Source organism: Cheilinus undulatus, linkage group 9 (assembly GCF_018320785.1).
Source record: "Cheilinus undulatus linkage group 9, ASM1832078v1, whole genome shotgun sequence".
In the NCBI taxonomy this organism is placed as follows: Eukaryota; Metazoa; Chordata; class Actinopteri; order Labriformes; family Labridae; genus Cheilinus; species Cheilinus undulatus.
Window position 1 is genome coordinate 38,252,380 of NC_054873.1, and position 23,387 is coordinate 38,275,766.

Genomic DNA, 23,387 nt, shown 5'->3' on the forward strand with positions numbered 1-23,387 from the left:
TTAGGGGAATGTTCATTGAGATAATGGACACTGAGATGAGTGAGATGCAGAACACTGCAGTAAAAGCAGCTATGAGTCAGACTTGGCCCGGTGGATCGAGGCGACAGCCAACTGCACTGACCGTACAAGGCTCACAAGATCACCTTAGTCAATGTCACACTGCTGCTGAATAAAAAAGTCTTCCTGACAGCTGCAATTCATCAGAGTGGGGCTCTTTTTATTACAAAGTTTGCTGCTCAGTTATTACTGTACCACCGTTGTGATAACACTTATCCTCCAGCCTTTTCTTTTTCATCAAATCATGAAACACAGTAAATCAAGTGTTTACTGATGTTTTAATGAGTCATGCTATAGTTAAGCATTGTTTTGGTAAATGATTTTCTCCTGATTATTATACCATGCTACATACATATATTTAACACTACTTTACATAATTTAGCATTGCTGTTGTTTAAAAGTGCAACAGGGTCAAGTTGGAAAACTGAATACTGGGACAGCTTGTCAAAAAAACAAACACGGCCCAGCACCTTTCATATAACTCTGATAATGACAGTGTTTGGAGAGAAAGATAAAGATATTATCATAAAACTTTTGTCAGCTCTCTTTTTTAACCTTTGCACAAGTATTTCTGTAAATTTCTATACTGCCAGGTTCAATAAATCAATGCAGGGCCAACACAACAAGGGGCTTTCTAAAATGGTCAGTGAGCTACTACTGTGAACACACACACTGCTAAAGACAAAGATTGAGGTGGTGACACTGTAAGAGACCAAAAAAGAGGATTAAAGAGCTGAATATAGGACTAGAATATGTCAGGGACACACAATCAAGACTGCGGCTGGTATCAAATATTATGCTTTATCTATTGAAATGAACGCTATGGCAACCAACAGCATTCATTGTTTGCAGTTTGAATTTTAATCACATGGCTGCAAGCCAGAGCTTGGTACAGTTTGAATATACACGTACTGTCCATTTCATTAAGTATATGGTACCTGTTCAACTGCTTATTAATACAATTATCTAATCATCCTTTTACATGGCAGCAACCAATGCATTTCAGCATGTAGACATGGTCTGGATGGTTTTCTGAAGTCCAGACTGAGTATCAGAATGGGGGAGAGAGGGGATTTAATGGACTTTGAATGTGCCATAGTTGTTGGCAGGTCTGAGAATTTCACAAACTGCTGAACTGGGAAATTCAGGCACCGTTATCTCTAGTGTTTACACAGAAAGGTCCTAAAAAGAGATCATTTCCAGTTAGCAGTGGCATTTCTCTGTGCCAAAATGCCTTTTTGATGGCTCAGATCAGAAGAGAATGGCTGGACTGATACGAGCTGATACAAAGGGAACAATAACTCAAATACCAGCCATTACAACCAGGGGTATGCAGAAGGGCATCTCTGAATGCACAACTTTCAGTCAAAGGGGGCAACTGGACTTGAGTGAAGTCCAGTTGCTTGAATTCCGGTTGCCCCCTTTGACCAAGAGCTAGATAACCATGACCTGGATGAATGAAAACCAACACAGACATCTGAATCTATAACATGTGGAACTTGGAGCAGTTTGGCTACAGTAGCGGAAGGCCATGTAAAGTGCCACTGACATCTAAAACAAGAAAATAAGGCTAAAATTCACACAGACTTCCCAAAACTGGACAATAGAAGACTGGAAAAATGTAGCCCGGTCTAGTGAGTCTCAACTTCTGCTGCAACAATGAAATGACTGGGTCAGAATTTGATGAAAGCATGCCAGACAACTAACCACTATGGCAAATACAAAGTCACATATATCACCCTTTTTTTCTCCATTCTGATGCTCAGTTTGAACTTAAGCATGTTGTATCGACCATGTCTACACACCTGATTGCATTGGTTGCTGTAATGTAAACTGACTGAAAGGATATTTGTGAAAATGAGCAAGTTAACTGGTGTACCTAATAAAGTGGCAGGTGAGTGCATTTTTCTTTTTTACAGAGTTACATGAAAATAATTATATGGATCTTAGGAACAAGTTTACAAAAGGATTAGGCAACCTTACTCCACCAAAACTTACTCAAATTCATTTAAAACTGTCTTTAGAGGGTTAAAAGGTGAAAAAGCTCTAGTGAACAAAGTAAATGAATGAATGTTACTGTACTGAGCAGCCCGTCTTTCAGTGAGGCTGTAAATGAAAGAATCTGAATCTTGACGTCGTGAGATGTGCTGAAAGTGGCTGCTGTGATCAGGAAAAGTGATTTAAGGAAGTAAGCCAAAAGGCATCACACTCATGGGATGAATATTATATAACGCTTCTGCATGATTTGTGAATGGTGCTTTTTCCCATCAGTTTCTTCACGTAATCTGAGTCACTTTCAAGAAAGGACAGAGTAGTGCTGCAGACAGGTTATCAAAATATCTAAACTAACCTAAATAATACATTTTTCATCTTTTTTTGCACAGAGATTTCCACTAGCAGAAGTCATGTCAGGCCTCTTCTTGTTGCTGTGCATAAGTAAGAGATGGAGGATGAGGAAAATGTAAATTGGACAAGAAAAGCCAAAGAATATGTGGGTGTTAGGAAGGTTGTGATGTGTGTTTATGGTTGTATTTGCGACTCAATAGAATGCAAGCTAACAGCTGTCAGAGTCCTGAGAAAGGACTGAGGTCACTGAACAAAGGCTGAAGGGTTTCTTTTTTTTCTTTATTTACCAGCAGATCCAAAGACAGGAATGAAAAAGAAGGTTAGGATTGGCCCATTTGTTATCAAACTATGTTAAACAAGCAGTAAAAGTTCTGATTCTGTGTCTGCACCCATGCAAACAATGACAATTTTACAGCCAAAAGTTGTTCATTTCAGTCAAGGGAATTTTGGTCTTTGTAGTTGGACTAATTACTCTGTTTCTAAATTTTAAAAAGATCATCCTGTACTGCTTATTCCTATGTTTGCAATTAAGACAGACTTGGCCTTTATGTTTAACATGACTTAATTCTTAAAAAGCAAAGTGATAATAGAGTCACTTCTCCTTATGCTTTCCCATACTGCAGTGGTTCTCTGCCTAAGGCCTTGTTTCTAGCCACAGATGCAAGAATGCAATGCAGAGGAGAGGACTGTTAAGAGAGAGACAGAGGGCAGTTTTGAGATAAAGGAATTGCATATTAGTCTGGGGGGTTTGCCCTGACACATTGCCTGTTCATATCTATAGGACCCATCTGAAGTGGTGCTGTTGGTTAAAAAGACAACACACTGCACATCTATAGAAAGCTGGGGGTTTGACTTAAAGGTGGCACAATGTACAGATTTACCAACGCAGAGAGTAGCCTTTAGACAGGTCGAGAAAGAAAGGTCAGCAGCATGTGACAAGAGATAGAAGTGTGTTTAGTGCTCTTAAGTAGCCTGAGGGAAGAGTCCACTGAGAAGTTAACATCATGTTAAGACACGTCAGGCAGAGGTGTCATTAAAGGCAATTTTGCTAATGGATTGGAAAAGTTTTTCTATGCTTTCATTGGTGACACATCAGGCAATTTAATTCCTTTTTTAATAATGTAGACATTGTCTTCAATTGAGCACACATGTTGAGAGTAATGAAACATGCTGAGTAAAGTCATAATTATAAGTCCAGACACATCCTCTGAGAAGTGTATCAAGCAATAATGGGAAAGAATCCAACAATTTTACCTTCAGTCCCAAAACACTTAAATAATGTTAGAATAAACAGTGAGGCAACACAGCAATAAACATGCCCCAGTCCCAGCTTTTTAAAACATTTTGCAGGCATCAAATTCAGAGTGTGTGTATATTTAAAAGGTTTACCAGTTTGAAACATTAATTCAACTCAATTAAATATGGGCTTAACAGCAGATCACTGTACAGCCTGATGTTTCTATTCATATTTTATACAACACCCCATTTTTGGGGGGAGTTGTAAGACATTTATATTCATCCATCTGAGTTGTTCTGAGTTGTTTGATAGCTTATATTAAGATTATCCCACTGTCTAGGCCACTCTGCTCTATTTAACACAATGAGAATCGTGAATCGGCCTGTCCCTTACAAAAAAAGATACAAATAAATAGATGTATGACTAAGATTCAAGCATGAGGGAGAAATCTGTTACAGACAAAAAAAATTCTTTCTGAGACTTTAGGTCATACAAGTAATAACATCACGTACTGTACAACTTCAGCAGTCATGTAAGGACAGGACTTTTAATGTTGACGACAGTGCCACCAAGTGGATACCAACATTTTCAGTTGTTAAAACAAATTCAAAGTTTCATCTCTTATTTCTAATCAAATTGTTTTCGTAAAGAAGTCAGAGAAGGTGAGATCTAAAATGCTGACATGTTTAACATTTAAACTATGTTATATGATTATGTGGGTGCTGATCTTTAACTCTTCACCTCAGTGACAAAGGAATTCTTCCTTTAAGCTGTTGAATAGTGAGCAAGAGGAAACACCGCAATGGAATGGAACCTTACATTATATAACAGAAAGTTGAAACACAGCATCATCAAGTGCTATGAAAAACTTGCTCCTGTTAAAAAATTATTTATTCATTTATTTCTAAAATAGCACAAGTCTCTAATAAAAGGTTATCAGGAGAAGAAAAAGACACTGTTGGTTGAAAACACCAATAATTCAGTTGAAGATTTTCAAATTACATATTAGGTTTGCAACTGGTATTTCAAAGTGTTTACAAAACAGAACATAAACACACATAATTTTAATGCAGCTTAAATTCTAAAGTAAAATCAGGAGGTGAATTGTGAAGTATGTAATTATTGAGAGCATGCTTATTTACAGCTTTAGCTGACGATTTCAAGTGTTTATTTTAAGCATATTACAAAACTGAGTCATTTATTTTACCAATTTCTTAAGAAAAATGTGCAAGCAGAGTTTCAGTAATGACAGTTGTCCAACAGTGACCCCTAGTGGCTTTAGAACAGACTTTCCAGACTTAGGACATCAACAACAGCACAATTGTATAAGCTATCAAGGCTGTTTGAAAATGTTATTACGTTATAGTGAGTCTGATTCCTGAAAACAGTTGTTCTTCCCCCCTGGCACTATTTTTAAGATTTATTATTGGGCTTTTTGTCTTCATAAGACAGGACAGCCAAAGAGGGATAGAAAACAGGGAGAGAGAGTTGGGGATGACATGCACCAAAGAGCATCAGGATCAGATTCAAAGCTGCAACCAATGCAATGAGGACTGTAACTTCTGCATAACTTTGCAGAGTTAAGATCAGCATACTGCTCCCATTCAACCAACAGAAGTGCCTAATTTGCACAGCCAATAGGGATATTGCTATAATACAGCCAATAGTAGGGCATCCATACTGTCAATAGGATTGAAGCTTTTATTTGGCCGATAGGAATGCTGCATTCATACATTCAATAGGAGTGCAGCTTTCTGTCATTCATCCATTAGGAGAGCTGCAGTGATACGGCCGACAGGGATGCTGCATTCATACAGCCAAAAGGAGTGTGGCTTTGAAACAACAAATAGGAGTGTTACCTCCATCCAGCCAATGGGACTGCAGCATTTAAACATCATTAAAGGAACACAGCTCCAGTAAATATAAAGGTAGCACTGAATGTACCAATAGAAATGCAGCCAAAAGGAGTGCAGTGTTGAAACATCCAATAGAAGCGCTGCTTTGAAAAAAGCCAAAGATAAGCACCTTTTAAAAAAACACTGAAGTTGCAGCTTTAATACCACGCTCAGGGACACAGCTTTGAAAAAGCCATTAGGAGCTCAGCCATTAAACAACCAATAGGAAGGCAACACTAAAATATGCAATAATAACACAGCATCATAAACCAAATATGAACACAAAATTGAAACAGCCAATAAGAGTGCAGCTGTCATACAGCTAATAGGGACTCACCTTTAACCAACCAATGGGAGCGCAGCTTTAAAGGAACCAGTATCCCCAGATTTTGAACAGCCAATGGGAGCACAGCTAACAGACAACCAATGGGCGACATACAAGACCAAAACTTCATAGAGCCAGTAAGAATGCAGCTTTAAAGGAGCACAGCTTTAAAAAAAGCCAATTGCAATTCATCTTTAAAACAAAGATAGACGTACAACTTTAATGCAGCCAATAAGAACCCAGCTTTGCAGATGCAAAGCAGAATTAAGCCAGCCAATAGTAATGCCAATATGAAAGCTACCCTGCAGTTTTAGCAGTTTTTTTTTTCAGCTAAATAGGAATGCTGCTTTGCACTCATAAGAGTGCAACTACATGCAGCCAATAGAAACAGAGCTGTAAGACAGCCAATAGGGGGAGAGCTTTCATAAAACAAAAAGAAATGTGACCTTGAAACAGCCATTACATCTACAGCATTAAGCAGCCAAGTGAAGCACAACTTTTATAAAGCTTTAGGAATGTAATTGTGATCAGATCATTGAATCATCTAAAGATGATACATTTTGAATTCGCCAAATAGAATGTAGCATTAGTTTAGTCATTAAGACCAGCTTTTATACAGCCTGTAGGAAGGAAGCATTAAAAAAACAAACAAAAGGAAAGCAGCTTTAATACAGCCAATAGAACAGCTGCATTGAAACAACAATTTGGAGCTTCAGCTATAATACAGCCAATAGGAATGCAGCTTTGAAACTGCCTGCTCTGCAGGGGAAAGCAAACACAGAGGGCTGGAAGACAGCGGCAAAGGTAAGTAATCAGGAAATCAGGAAATATGAATAAACACAATAAACTGAGGCATCTAAAACTATATTGCAATTTACTGTTGCAAATGTATCAACATGACATTTTGCAATTAAAAAGTTTTAACAGCTCATGAAACAAAATGAAATGAATCCTGATGATTCTCTATGAACTACAAAATCAAGGAATCCCTTAAGCAACAAGACTGATATATTTAGATTTTTACCATATCCACCTTCAACCAAAATGCCAATTCATTTCTTACAATAACTACTTTATATTATGATTTATTTTCTTTATGTAATCTTCAATTGAAATGTAAGTGTCTCTTCACCCATTTCAGTACTATACCTGCCTAAACATCCTATACCATGCATGCACTGCTATTACAAGCATTGCTCATGTGTTTATTTACTGTTTAACTGTCTCTTGTCTTAATGTCTCATGTCACATTTTGTGTCATGTTTCTTTCACTAAAAAAGTGTAAAAGAAAAAAAAAGATTGATGATTTCCATGTAGGTTTTTAATGCCTGAGACGACCACAGCAGAACCACTGAGATGCATGAAACAGAAGCTGAAGGAGAGACTTTAAAACAAAAAAAGTTCAAAAGTCAAAAATGTTTCTCTTCTAGCTGAATTTTGTCATGAAATTAACTTTATTCAAAGAATGCTAACAGAACAACACGGAAAAAAAGTTTACAGACACATCATGGCAATGACATAACCACTCACTGATGATCTAATATTGAATTAATCCTACTGAGCTTTACTCACTCTGTCTGTCATTCTCATTCTTTTAAATTCTCATGTTTATTCAGAACCTCCCTGCTGTCTTCTCTGAGCTGTTTCCTGCTGTTAGCTTGTTTGAATTCCTCAGAATTATAAAACACTATTTAATTAACTTGATGGATACACCAAGTTTAATCCTAATGGGTGGAGACAGAACTGAGGGAGGGAGCTGACAGAAAGTTTTCTAGATTGCCTTTGATATTTGGTTATTTTGATGAAGACTTATAAATACCTACAACAGATGATTATTATCCTACATGCTACTCTGCTTTCCAACAGCCATCTTGAGGCTGTTTGTTGTGCAGCATCTGTTCACGCAATGCAAGGTAAATTGATTTTAACTTAAAGTCCCCATAAAGTGATAAAAAAAAAAATTGTATTTTAGGTTTGTTGTATGACAGGCCACAGTGTTATGAACCACCATTCCAAAATTTGGTCTTGAAAAACATCTAAAAGTTTATAAAATTAAGCTTCAAAATCATGAAAAATGAGGCAGTAAAATCTTCTGTAGGTTGATGTGGGCGTGTTGGTTGATGAGCTGAAGCCACAGCCACTCACAAGAAATACAATTTTCTGTCAAAACAAGGAAAAAAACTACAACTCCACTGGAGGAACTGTCTTGTCTGTAATGCTTCTACGTTACAAATCTTTTTTTTTTTTTTTTTTTTTTTTTAGCCAGCAGAGAAACCATCACATTTATGTCATGACAGGCTGACAGCCTCAGTTTCATTTTCTCATCCTGTATTTAACGCCTCAGGTATTGTGACAAACTTGGCAGGAATGAAAGTGTTTATCATTGGATACTTTAGCATCGCGAAGCTAACAGACATGAGGGACTGAACCGTGGCTGCTTATAGAGAGACAGTCACAGTCTGCTCCTTTTAATCATCCAGGACTAAAGACACGTGAAATACGGGTTAAAACACACAATTAATTAAAGAACACTGGAAAAAGTGAGTTTCTATATGGTGGTTTCTCTTCCCCTCCCCATCCCTGATTTTCCAACACTGGTATCCTGATCTTTTGAAAGATCTGAAACAAAGTCCTCCAACAGTTGCAGACCGTCTCTGAAATGTGTTTACTAATGACTCTAATGAACTGAGATCTATGGCTGAGTCTATGGCTGTGGGGCCCAAATAAACTGCTGCCTTGGGAAACTCATTTAAGAAGATGTGCTGCTGGTTCCACAGCAATATGAAAGGAAAATCCTGTCAAACAGACATGAGTGTACACAGGTGACTGACTGCAGGTGAAAATGACGCAATGACAATATAAAAAGTATGAAACACGCACATTTGGGAAAAGCAATACATAAGTCCATTAGTTATACAAATCAATTGTTATTTCCATCCCTCTGTGTAGTGCATCTTTAATTTACAATATAGAAAATATGAAAATAAAAAGCCACATGTGTTTCAGTAATGATAATTGAATTGACAAAAATGGCTTTTATTGCTGATTTCACCAGCATTTTCATCTGTGTACCCCCTGATGCTCCCATGTTTCTCATGAAGAAGCACATGAACAGGACTCTTGTGGTCTCCCTGCATTGTAGCCAGACTCCCAGCAGGTGGTGATGGTGCATCATGTAGATGAACCGCAGCAACTGGAAACAGGTCTGTGCATCGGCCTCATGTGGACTATTGTATGACAGCTGGAAGGAGCTTGTAGGCCAGGTGAGAGATGGGTGGTCTTATTCTGTCTTTTTGATTAAGAAGTCAGGTTAAAGGTTCAGTTTGCTGCCATCTGGCTCACAACTACACATCATATGGATAGATTCCCCAGAGTCCACTTAACTGAGACAAAAACAAATAGCATTAGTTTAAATGTGCTTCTGGCTGTATCAATGTCCATGCCATGTTATGTCATGGATCCTCTCTCAGAGGTCTTGGGGACAACAAAGCATGGACTTATACTTTCTGAGATACACTCCATGGAAAAATCTAATGCACTATCCTGACCAAATGCTATCTCATCAGGATCCTTTTGTTTATTTGTAAGTACCATAGAGAGCCTCCATGTTTAGGAAACCATACAAACCCTTAAATTTGGATGGCTAAAGCTTTCATTTACAAAAGGAAATGTTTCTTTGAAATGACAAGAAAATACCAACATAACCTAATTACATGTATTTTTAGCCATCATTAATCACCTCCGCTATGGACAGGTGTGTTTTTTCCTCTGTGATTCCAGCTGTCAGACAAGATCAGTCCGGCAGAAAAAGTGACTTCTTTTAGAGAACACTCCTCTTTTTGAAACAATTTTTTTTGGCCTATTTCCTGTGATGCTCTCTTTTATTTCTTCAGTTGTTTTATTTGTATTATCTATATTTAGGATATCTAACTCCACTTTCATCATACCTCTGTCCACTCTCTCCTCTAAATTTGTGACAGTTGCTTTCTTTCTATAATTCTCTTTTATGAACATAATTGGCTTGCTGTAGTTTGACCATGACCATGTTTGGGTTTGCTAACTGATGATCCTGCTTTGTGCATTTCTGTCTACCTCTTCACTCTTACTGTAGTCTCCTATATTGTTTTAGGAAATATACAATCAACCAGATGGAAAGGAGAGAAAAACGTGCCTAAAAGTGGTGCATATGTGCTCAGTTTGTGATCTTTGGAGGAGCTAAAGTGGAATTATGATATATCACTATACTCACTGTACAGTTCTGTATTTGAAATCCAGTCGTTTTTTGTCAAACCAAACTCCAGGTGTAATGACAGCATGAACCAAGCTGCTATAAATAAATCCTGGAATGATTCCAGTGAACAGGATGCTGCAGTCTCACTCTTAAACTCATCTTACAACTCTGTTGTATGTCTTTTTGTTTCTTGCACATACTTACTCATACTCATCTTACTAAAACATGCTCACATCGCACTAATTACTTCAAAGTATCATTGGTGGCAGCTTTAACTTCAGCTTTTGATAGGATGATCAATCCATTCTCAGGCTGTGTTTCTCAAATGGTGGGTCTCAGACCAAAAGTAGGCCACAGAGCTGTTTTTATTCCTGGAATAAATGGTACCAGAAAATCTCTAATGTACAGCAGCCCTAAGTGATCATGCATCCATATATTTGATTCTGCTCCATTCTGCTGTGATATTGACTACATTTTGGTTGCTTTCTTAAGATCTCAACTCATTTTTATTGGGTTTCTTGAGATAACCAGGACTTTAAGTTACTAATAACATTTACTTCACTTAATGTGATGGAGTAGTTTTTTGGATACTTGTATTTTTTGGAGTACATGTTGAAATCAGGGCTTTTACTTCTGCTTAAATAAGTATTAACCCGAGTCATTGCACTCAACTAGAGTACAGTATTCTTGTCCTTTCTCCACCTCTGTTGACTACACAGTTGCATAAAGAAAGAGAGAGTTCACATCACATCCCAAAACAGCTGTTGTACAACAAATGCTGGAGTGTTGATAACTCAGGGCTTAAACATTTCTGAGTGGATTTTAACTCCCAAGGTGTGATTTTACCTCCATTCTGAGTGTTCAGTGTTGGAGTTATCTGACAGTGTTGATCCACCAGTGTTAATTCTGCCCACAGCAATTTCAAATCAGGGGTACATGTGTGGCCTGAGTTCACCACCATGCCTTCAGGCTTGCGTTTAGATATTTCTGAGATGTATTCGTGTTTAGTTGTGTTTGGACATTGCCTGTTGTACAGTGATCCTTGCTGGGGTTCTTTTTGTATTTTTTCTGGTGAACTTTTGTTATTTTTGGCGTGAGACACATTTGCACCATGAGTAAAGTTATTCACCAAGTTTGGGTCAGACTTTAGATGTTCTTAAAGGATACATTGCACTCTTCATCAGTTTGCATTGTCTTGCTATAGTATGTCAACCATGACGTCATGTCATCACAGGAAATGCAGTAGAAAAATAAACATGCATGTCCTCCGAGGACTTCTGTAATAATGCATTTTTAAATGTGTTTGTTTAGTCATGTTGTTGATCAGAGTTTTCATCTTTTAAAGGTCAAACTGGATCATTTTTCATAACGTTTTCATTTTTCATAACGTTAAGGAGGTGGTGATGGGTCCTCCTGAGGCTAGAGTCACTGCTAAGGTAGCTCCTTGAGTGCTACTCCTCAGAATAAACACAAATAATTGGATTGCACTCCGGCCTTAATTGTGTTGTAGCTATGAAGTGTTGTATTTACAAATTTACATGATGGATCAGTTTAATATGTTGATGAAATATTTATTTAAGGATGGACTCTGAAAGATAAAGTGTATTTATTTTTGCATTTTGTTTTATTTTCTAAGAAATATTTTAAATAACTGAGTAAATCCTGCAGAGAGAAGAAAGGTTAGTGCATAGTAGCACCCACGAGAGGGCAGTCATGTGAAGTGATTAAACTCAGCTCTGTAGCTTCAGTGTTGGGGGAGATAACATGAGTTATCTCTGTTTTGCTCTGTGTTCGTCTGTCATGCCTGCCTGTGAGGTGTCAACATTCCACAAGGTGTTCATTTATCCTTAACCACCCAGTGTGTACAGGTAGTTCAGCTGGACACATTTCAGGCAGTCAGCTGAAAGATGGCAAAGCTGGATGACAGGTTCTCTACAGAAATAAAGCTTACCTAAACGTCAAAAAAGAGAGAAACAAGTTCCTCTTTTTTAACTTTTAGAGAAAGTCCTCTCATCTATACTGGGATATAATGAGAGATCAGCAGTAGCCTGTGGCTGTCGTCACTTTCACCAGCGACTACAGAGGGATAAAACATCATTGCTGTGTTCAGAAGTGACATTTTGGAAAGACAGAGAAAGTGAAAATCTCCTGAATTTAGGCACAAGTCTACAGACTTTATTTAACTCTTTTTTCCAGTTTGTCCTGGCTGGTCTCTAAAACCAGAATGCGTCCTGGCTGACGACCCACAGCTTCTAGACCAAGTCTGAAAAACGAGTCTTTAATCTATCAAAATATGAACACAGACATGAAATAGTCGATTGTAATGCCCTTTTACGCTCTAATATGGTAGAACTATAGATTCCTGAAAGCTGAAATAAGGTCTGTGTAAACTGAAGCTCATATGATCATTTAAGGTTAGAAATATTTCTTTTGGGTGTACAGGGTGTGTAGGATGGGTGGGAGTGTTTTGGGGTTGGTGTTGTGATGTAACAGAGGAGGGGGAGTTTCTCTCTCTCCCCCATAGAGCGCAGCATGAGCGCTCCGCAGCAAAAGGATGTGTGAGCAGGCAGCGCGCTACTGTAGGGACGGAGTCCACAAACTGCTCAACAAAGAACAAGCCAAACTTCGAGCCCAGGAAAGCCGCGAGCAGCCGAAACCCGTAGCCTGTCAGGACAGCGAGTCCGCAACGGCAGCGCAGTCCGGAAACAGCGGCGCCCAGCCCGGTGGAATCGACGGGCTCGTCCGCTGGATCGTCACCAAAATGAGCGACAACAAGAACATCTCCAGCCGGGAGTACGCCTCCAGCAAGGAGGAGGTGGCCGTGGCTCAGGAGCAGTTCTTTGCCCCGGAACCACGGAGAGGCATCTCCGTTATCTTGGATGTGAGTATGGACGCACCAGGCAGTGGTCAGCCTGACAGCTCTGGGTGGGAGGGTGCACGGGATGGAGACGACCACTGAGCAGTGCGTAAGGACCGGTGCAGTGCGCACTTAGCCACAATTTACTTTTTTGGGCACTGAGCAGAGCAGTAGCCTGGTTAACATTTATAATCCATAGCTGTCAGGGCTCTTCCCTGTGAACTGAAACACATGATGCATCCCTATATGGTCAACATGAAGTGCAAGAATGTACCTACTCTTTTATTGAATTTTACAGTGGTTATTAGTTTGCATGGTAATGACACAAGCATTCTCGCGCTCGGCTTCTTTTGCATAGTTGCCATGCATCAGTATGAGACTCATAATCCAGATGAACGCAGCACAGCTGACTGTTGTTTTAGTGTTCATTCTAACAAAGTCCGATGCACAGCGGCCACTTCACCGCTCAGCAGGTACACCCACTAACGCATCAGTGAGTCTGATTGCTTGTGAGAATGTCCGAAAGAGTTTATCGCAGCAATTCCAGCTCTTATAAAATGTCTTGCTCCATTGCTTTTTAATTGATACGGGGATTCAGAATTCTGACCTCATAATCTCACTAATGGGCTGGTGGAAAAGCATTCTTCCAATGAAGTGCCAATTACGCAGCGTAAAATCGATATAGGTCAGCCCATCAATACTATTAGGTTATTTTTTTTCACCGCCCTAATAAATCTCCCCCCTGGAGACCAGCTGATTTAGTTTCAATGGTTTTAAAGAACAGGGTAAAAAACAAAAGGGATGATTTCTATCAGCAGACCCCGAAAATGACCCAAATAGACTGATATGAATGGAGGGGTGTATGGAAAAACAAATTATGATCAACACCAGAGGGCCAATGCATCCCAGTAACCTGGTAAACTAATTCTCTGTGTGTGTGTTGGTGTGTGTGTTGGTGTGTAGAGGGGTGATGGGGATGGACTCTAATTTGATTCTCCTCCCCCAACAGGAGACTGTCCTCTCAGGCAGATACAGTGCAGTGCAGCGGGAATCATCACCTTACTCCTTTTTTATTCAGTGTTGTAAAAACTGGACTGTGCATTTCTCATATATTTCTTTCTTTGGGTGGGAATGTGAAAAAGCATAATGTTAAACATGGTCTAGTGCTCCTTCACTGACTACACTTACAGTAAATTATCTCATTCAAATGTTGAAGTAGAAAAATAAGAGAGCACAGGTCAGAGCAATTTTAATCTTGATCTTTTCTTATTGAAGTTTCTACTGATTTCTGCATGACTGCTTCCTTTTTGTTGAATGATCTGATTCCAATAGAAAGACAGTTAACCACTTTACTCACACTGATCGGTCAATAACACAGGGCAGGCTTTCCTTTCTGGCATCAGCGCTGAACGCTCTCTAGCATTTTCTCACCCACTTTCTGAATCGGTCTGAACTTTGAAATGTTAATGGTTTTTGCCATGTTTCAATATTATTGACCCCAGCATTATTATCGTGGTGAAAATGTCTACACCAGAGGGATTTGAGCAATTGCACTGTGCTTGTGTGTGTGGGGGAGATGTGTGTCTCCTAGAGGCTTCCTCCTCATTAGACCCTCTTGCTTGTTTCTCATCCGTTGCTGTTCTTGTATTCTTCTTCATCTCAACCCAGATGCTTCTTTCTCTCCTCTCTGTAAACTCTTTTGGTCCTGTCCTCTGCCCTTGCTTCTGTCTCTCCTCTCATCCTTTTCTTTGTCTTTTTCTTTTCGTCCGCCTCTCTCTCCTCAGTGAGGCTGAAAAACCATCCATTCTTAATAAGGTCAGGAGATGGATGCAACATAACCCATCTCTCTGTCTCTGTTTTCTGTCTCTTTTTCTTTTTTCCCACTATGCATTTCTGTTACAACTTTCTACACACCCACATACACACAAACTGCCTCCTAACTGCAGCACTTTCCCTCCTCTTCCAAGCATGTCTTTCTCCAGCAGTTCTGGAGTTGGCTGTTTTCTATGAAGTTGAGTGCACCCCAGGGTGCAGCTGGTGAGGAGAACAATGCTGAACAGCTTGTCATTTGGACTGTTGTGTGCTTCAGCAGTTAGTGATTTTCATTCTGGCTTGTTCAGATGGCTGCAGTCACTCGCTGCATGCTCCAAGAACTACATCTGTAATAAACTTTCAAGGTAGAGGACATAAAACTAATTTATGTTGTATTATTTCATTTTATTTTAAACGCGGATTTACTGAAACAATGTTTCCATGTCAAAAGTTTAAAACTTGGATTGCTTTTACAGTTTTGTCCAAGTTGCCCACCTTGAGATACACAACAAATAATGATTCTTTTTATTATCAGCTCATCTTAAGTCTTACTGAAGATTCCTGTTGCAGTACTTCAGAGTCTAAAATGACTCATTAAACTTGTTTCGTTCAACCAACAGTCAGGCCGTGTTTTAAGAGGATAAGACCGTTCAAAAAAACTTTGAGGATGGTTGGACAAACCTGCTGTCTGTCACAGGCCAGTCAGAACAACATATGACATAGAAGGGATGCACAGCCCTGGAGCGTTAAGCACACTAGCGGTTTTCAAAGTGAGAGGCAGGCCTCCCCTGGGGGGCGCCACAGGACTTCAGGGGAAATACAGAACCAGAAACCGGAAACAAAGGTGATTCACTATGCTAACTTCTGCTGTGTATGTGGCAAAACGGGCAGATTTATAGTTACTAGAGTTACTACTGTATTTAATTTGCAAAGATGTGCAAGCCATGGCAGCATCAGGCTGTGTAACCCCTGGGGTCATATAAAGACAGAGCACAAAGTCTAGTGACCAGACTAGAGAGAATTTCACTCACTGAAGTAAACACTAGACAGCCTCTGCAAGAGCAGGTTAAGGACACTGACAATGATCAAAAGCAAGTATGAGTCAAGGCTGAAGGTGGAGGGTGATCTGCAGTTATATAACCCTGCATCACCTGCATGGATGCAGACTCATAGATCCCACTAAACTAGAGTGTAGAGCATAATGGTCAGGTAGTATGCAGACCAAAAGATCAAGCATATAAACAATAAAAGGGGAGACATAAATGTTTGAAAATATAGCTATTTAAGTTTTTTAAATCATGATTTTTATGTGTGTGGGGTCAGGGGATAAATCATTTTCTTTTTGAAATCCCCTTTAGTACACAATGCAAGCTTAACATGCAGCCATTTTCATTGTTCACTATCAGTGGAGCCAGTTGGTAAATCAAACTCTTGGCGACACAGGTTAGGAGAAGTGCAGAAAAATCAATATGGAACTTTTGCTTAAGATAATCCATTAAGTTGTCCAGTTCTGATAAAACTGATGCTACAGCCACATGTGAGCGGATCTCTTCAGAGGCCACCATTGTTTACAGTGAGTGTGGGAGTAACCCATTACAAAGTAATCTGTTAGAGTACGCACATTATTTTTTTGTTGTAATGATTAACATAATGCATAGTTTTACAGTTTAGTTACTTTTTCAATAAACTTAATCCATTATTTATAAAAAAAACATTTCCTTTGCCCTCCTTGGCCACAATAAGAGAGAAAGAAAAAACACAAGCTCCATGGAGCATCAGCACTGTTTGTCCTTTCTTTCCTGTATGCACGTTGGTGCCAGTTGAAAATTTACACAGCTGATCAGTGTGTTCTCGTTGCTAGCTTACTGAGCTAGTGAGATGGCAGGGAGGATGGCATTAAACTGGGGAATTTTCCTCTTTATGTTGGATTTTGGATGAAAAGGACAAGAGTAGCATCATGGTGAAATGTACATTTACAAGCCCATGTAGTTTCGTTTTCATTATCGCCTTTGTTATCATTTTCATTATTTCGTTTCATCATCGCTATTGGTCCTTTATTAGCACCTAAGTCAAAGGCGGGGAGTCTAACTCAGTGGACAGCTTCACTCAAGGTGCAAATGTGTCTTACATCAAAAACAACAATCCACCTGACATGGTCGTGAGACCCCAGCAGGGATCACTGTAAAACAGGCAACATCCAAACACATCTAAACATTATGCCCAAGGGCATGATGTGAAACTCTGCCCACAGGTTTGAAATTGCTGTGGGTAGTTTTTAGATCAGTTAACTCTTTATAGAGTTGAACTAACACTGGTGGATCAACACTGTTATATAACTCCAACACTGAAGACCAGGTCAATCAGAATGGAGTAAAAATCAACTCTGAAATATCTAACTCTAAGATATCAACATTCTGGTTTTTGCTGTGTCCAACAGCTGTTTTGGGATGTAATGTGGAATAATTCTTCTGCTCTGTGCTACTGATCATCATGTGTAGTCAAAGCCAAACAACTGGACAGTTTCATGTCGTTGACAGAGAGCTAGAATTTCCCTGTTTTGACTTTTAGTTTTTGATTCAGAAGTTGATGCTCTTTAAAAATGTAATGAAGCACAACACTATCCTAAAAATATACTTGAGTAAAATTACTCATTTCAAAATGTACTCAAATAGTACAATTACACTAAAAGCTTCCCAAATATAATAGTTTGAGTGAATGCAATTAGCTACTTCCCAGCTCTGCATGAAACAAAGATTTACAAGGACTAGTTGTAAATCTTGGCCTGTGAATTGGACAAACCATGGAGTTCCTGATAAATCATCACTAATTGTTGATGGCACTTATGTAAACAGTCACAAATACAATGGGTGTGTCTTCTACAGGTGATTTTTAAAAATGTTCATTCAAAATATAAGGACCAAAATGCATTGAATCACATAAATAAACATAATAGATTGTTGTAATTTTCCACTCTTATTTACAAGGAACTATTGGCATTTATACACTGATGTACAAGGCCATCTAGGAGATTTACCATAACACCCAGTTTGGAGGATGCCTCTCCTTTTGAAGGGCCATGTACCTCTATCACTTCACCCTAGGCTCTCAGTCCACAAGAACTGGGACACCCTACCCCTAGACAAGAGAGGGCAAAACGTCAGAATGGGACTGAGTAGTATTGCACAATATAAATTCCTTTCAAGTTTTCTATCGTCTGTCATCATATTTTGTATAACTTTGAACATGCTGATCTTATGACATCTTATCTTATCTGACATCTTATGACATTTTACATACATTTCAAGTATTGCCTGTCAAGTCGTGTTCTGTGTAGTATTTTATTATTACTATATATTCCTCCAAGAGCACGCATATAGCAGCAGCAGGAAAAACACACAACATAGAAAAACATGCATTAATGAGGCATGAAAGCACAAAGATGTAGGGGTAGAGGAGCACAGAAGAACTCAGTGCATCATGGGATGTCCCCCCTGCAGTCCAAGCCTAAAGCAGCATACAGTAGCTCTGAGGCAACCATGAGCCAGCCCTAACCAAAAGCTTCAAAAGGAAACTTAAAAGACCCGCTCTTAAAAGTGGCCTCTGCCTCCAGACGTAAACTGATGGCTCCTAACAAAAAGGGCTCTCATAATTGAATGCTCTGCCTCCAATAGTATTTTTGGAGACTCTGCAGTGAGCTTATATTCTTTGAATGCAATGTTAAGGAGTAAAATAGAACTACCCTTGATTTCAATACAAGAAAGGTAGAAAGTGTCAGGCCTTGAATTATGTCTTCACAGCAGTGAAAGGATACTTCCTGATAAAGTCTTATTTTCAGAAGGCTTTGAGTTGTTGAGATCATTAGAAAATGTGCTTCTTATGTGATCAAGGCCAAGTATAGCTATTTAAGTGTTATCTCACTGAAAAAGATGATAGTGCTCAATATATAGGTCTTCATGTTCAAGCTATGTGAAAATGTAACTGATCTGTCTCATTTGGCTTTGTTCACCAGTACAACTGGATTTAGTCTACAGTGAATACTGCAAGTTTATTCTGATTCATGCCTCCACATTAAGTGAAGTCCTAATTGAAGTTAAACATTCTAAAATATCTCAGCTGTTTAGGAGTTTATGAGGCAGGGGGATTTTGAAATGTTATATTTCTGAATCAAAAGATGAGTTCTAGGCAACTGTGGCATCCCAAAGGGCCTTTCTATTAGTGTTCAGATTCTGATACTAGTTTTGGAAATACTTGTTATGCTGCTGAAATGTGGGTATTGGTATCAGTGAGTGCACGTGTTTATGAACAGATTAGATACAGTGTTGTTTAAAAAGCTTTTCCTTTTCTGACTGACATTGTTGTATAGGACAAGCCAGGACTTTTATTAAAAGTTAAATGACTTTGAACCATTATTCAAAGCCTCTTTTTTCCTCTTCAAGCTAGCCTCTGCACCATTCCAAAGATGCTACCCATGCCTTTGTAGCTCAGGTGGAACAAGTACATGACATCTATACTCAAGTAAAAGTTCAGTAACTCTGGTTTATACTTAAGTATTATACTTAAGTATAAGTAAAAAGTATTTAATTTGAATTTTACTTTAAGTACTGAGTAGCTACTAGGTAGCTGTACAGTAAAATATGTCTTTCCTTACTGGCATTACCAACAAGAGAATAGATCTTCAACTAGATCATTTAGGTAAAGTCACACCTCTATAATAAAGTGAAAAACACAGCAAAAGTATGAATATTTTACAACAAAAGCTGCAGTAACTCTTGAAAATCTGTGGTAAGGTATAAGGTACTATGCATCATGTAGGAAAACCTAAAGTCAAACTCCAACTCAGTGGACAACTTCACTCATAGTGCAGATGTGCCTTATGTCAAAAATAAAAACAATCCAGCAGAAATATGATTAAAAGAACAACTGACAACATCCAAACACAGCTAAGCACATAATAAACACAACATCTTAATACAGCTCAACACTGCCCAAGGGCATGATGGGTAACTCTGCCCGTACACACCCCAGATTTCAGAAGTGTGAAAAACTTAAATTAGTTGACTCTTTACAGAGTTACACTGGTAGATCAACACTGTCACATTTCACTTAAAATTGAACTAAAATGACAGTTTAGGAGTTCAAATCAACTCTGAAATGTTTAACCCTGAGACGTTTTGAAATGTGATGTGGAGTGTTGTACTCATGTAAAAGTGAAGCTTCAAGCTCAATCAGTTAAAGTACTGATTCAAAAATGTACTCAAAATATTAGAAGTACCCAAAAACTTCTCAGTTACATTATTTGAGTAAATACAATTAGTTACTTTCCATCTCTGCTGTGTAGTCCTCATGGAAGCTTTTCTAGCAGGCAAAGGAGCTCAGGACACTTCGGAGACTTTAAAGATTAAATCTTTAAAGTCTTTTTAGCCATATTTCAGAATCCATTTTCAATTATTTAACACTGCTAGCTCCAATGCCAATGGCCATTTTGTTTTTCCAGAATGCTCTGAGGGGGGCTGGCAACCAAAGGCAGGCTGTTCCATCATCAGGTCATGCTGTGTGAAACTGCACATGCTGAAACATTCAGAACATGATGGAGAGGCCTGAACATAATGGAGACAAAGAGAGACAGAACACCTGTGATGTGGCCCTCTGTGTCATTGTTATTTTAATATTTAGCAGAAAAACTTAACAGGAAAAAAATTGTAACAGAGAGGCTGTACATTACCGTTCTATTTGTTGAGCAAATTTTGAGTTCACTGTAGGGTTAAAACAATGCGCCAGTTTTTCCTAGCACAGTTGGTCCAGAATCAGTAATGAGAAGGAAAGAATGGAATTGGAACATCACTCCTATATCTACTACCTTGTTAGACTTAATGGGAGGAGCTGTGAACAAAAAACATGCAGCACATTAAATATCCATCCTGCTTGCAGACCCCTGTGGTAGCCACTTTGGTCAACCATAGAATTTGTTAAATAAACCTGATTTCTTTGCACAGTTTGACTTTAATCTACAAGCAGCAAAGTGTCTCTCTGCTGGCTATCAGAAAAAGGTTTTAAGGTTCTTTAGATTACCTTTCTTGAGTTATGAAAACAGAAACTTTACTTATATACTTATACAGCCCATCCCCAGTGCAAAGTCAATATTGCACAAAAACTATCAGCAAACATGCATGTGTAACATGTTATATACTATACTAGACTTAGCTTCCATGTACTTGTCTTTGTTCTTCTTTGTGCTGCTTCTGTTGCCTTTATTTTCCATAAACCTGTTGCATGCCTTGACATGGTTGGTTACTGTTGGCGAGGAGATGAAGGAGGTAAATCATACAGTATTCCTATATTATAGTATTCCTGTATTTCCTTACTAACTTAAGGATATTTGGTCAAACCCTCAAGAAAGGTGATCTCCAGTGGAGCTTTTCTTAAAGCACATTGAATCAGCAATGTTGTGCCTTCTGTTCTATCTTCTTTTTAAGGTGAGTAATTTAAAAAAAGATCAATTTTTAACTACAGGAAATAGCCTGTCTCATCTTTTTTGTATAATGTGCTAAACTACAACCCATTCATTCCCTGTTGGTTGGAAAGACGTCGATTAAAATTGTCAGTTTTGTCCTTCACAAGAACAATTACAACAACAGCGTTGGTGAGAGGTTGTCTCTGGAGGAAATAAGAATCCTCCTTCCCTCTTTCTTTCTGTCTGTTCGTTTCATCTTTTTCATTCCCCAATCTGTCTTCCTCCCCTTTAATGTCATTGTGATTTTTCCTGGCAGTTGTTTTGAGGGAAAACTGTTTTTTTATCACACCATAAAACACTACGGAAAAAAAAACAAAAAACAAAACCTAGACCTGCCTCTTAGTTCCATGGGGAAAAAGCTTTCACTGATGCTATCAAGCTCCAAGAATAGTGTGTGCATAAATGCATAAATTATGTTGCACTATTACACAGTGGGTTATCAGTTCAATTCAATAAGAGTTTAATAAAAAACATGAAGCACAATTTTCATTTTTTGAAAGACACTCTTTGTTGCAGCAGATCTGAACAACTAGCAGGAGTGTTTTGGAGTTTTGGCTTCACAGGCCTACACTCAATTTTATGAAACAACTTAGAGTACATGAAATCAAACATTGTAAAGTAAATATGTAGGAATTTGGTCTTATGTACTTTGACACACATTGAATTTCTCTGAGTGCAACTGCACAGTTGTAAAACACACAGTGCTATTATGTCTTCCTCTCATAGACAACATGCATGTGTTGACAGTCAGAACGTCTCATATCTTTGCCAATATATTTCACACAAATATGACTGTTAGCTTCTGCGGCCTGTTGTTTGCAGACTGCTTGCATATGGAGTATCTGCGTCTTACTCACTCGTCCAACAGCAGCAGCAGCCAGCTCAGTGATGGACTTACTTTTCCAGGAAGCTCTCGCCATCATGACTCCAATATTTACTACAGTCCAGCTTCTTGTTCGGGCACGCTCTCTTTCTCTCTTTTTTGCCTCATCTGTGACTGTCCTCCTCAGTTTTTAGCCTCAGCCACCGTTTCAAACAGTATTAAGATTATAACTTTAATGTTTTTAAAATATGCTATATAAATAAAGTGGATTGGATTGGCTTCTTTTTAGCTGGAAATATATGTTTGAACTAGTGCCATAGAACCATAAAACTCTCAGCCAAATTAGATGTTGCTGAAAGCAGACCACCAGGCATTCTGTGGTAATATGGTAGACAGCATTGTTGAAAGTGTTGATTAACTTTTTGCCAAATGAAAACTTCCATATATTCAACTTTTTTCAGGATTTCAATGCTGTGTCAGCTTGAAAACATAGTGTCACTATTTTATATAACACAAAAATGGCTTGTTTTCTATATCATATTGTATATTGTGGGATGCTAGATAATTTCTTTCTTGGAAATCTCAGACATAAACAACAAAATTGAACTTGATGCATGATTCTTTTTGTACACTGTGCAATTTAACATTTACTGCACTAAATTAGATGAGGATCATTTCCTATCTACTCCCATTTTGACTCCAGGTCTACCACATTCATTTATCTGCCTGCCATTACAGAAAAGAACCGTGCTTTCTGTGCTTCATTTTGGAGAGTAAAGGATAATCTAATATTAATATTATTAGTCTTAACCACCAGGTGGCACTTTTTACCATTATGAGCATGTGTATATGCAAGTTGCACCTGTCATTTTTTAAAATAGTCAAACAACTATAAATTAGGGCTGTTGAGATTTATCGCATTAATTGCGATGAACTACAATCCATGATTAATGCACTGGTATTTTTTGAGCACAGTTAATTGCATGCTTTATATTTGCCTTCAGCAAACGTTGGTTAAGCCACTGCAACATCTCTGTAGCCACAGTGATGTAAAGTAAGTCCACCACTGCCCCTTAATGTCTCATTTCAGTTTAAAAACTCTCAGACAGCTCAGTGGACAAGCCAGCAGCCATCTGGACCATGTTTTTTTCAAACAAATGCTTTTTACTATTTACAGATTTCCTTTTCAAGACATAACAAGTTCCTTTTCCGTTGGTTAAGTCCATGATAAAAATCTTCAAATTAACTTTAAAAGCATGTCTTTATCAGAAATAGAAGTCTGTAACCCTTATT

The 23,387-nt window shown here is 38.5% G+C and overlaps 1 protein-coding gene across 1 annotated transcript in view; it reads left to right on the forward strand.

Moving 5' to 3' along the window:
- Positions 1-12,645: 12,645 nt before the first annotated feature.
- necab2 (N-terminal EF-hand calcium binding protein 2) overlaps positions 12,646-23,387 on the forward strand; it is a 192,703-nt gene continuing 181,961 nt past the window's right edge. The window contains exon 1 of the mRNA XM_041794674.1: positions 12,646-12,972. Within this exon, the coding sequence (XP_041650608.1) occupies positions 12,646-12,972 (327 nt within the window). The remainder of the gene's footprint in view (positions 12,973-23,387) is intronic.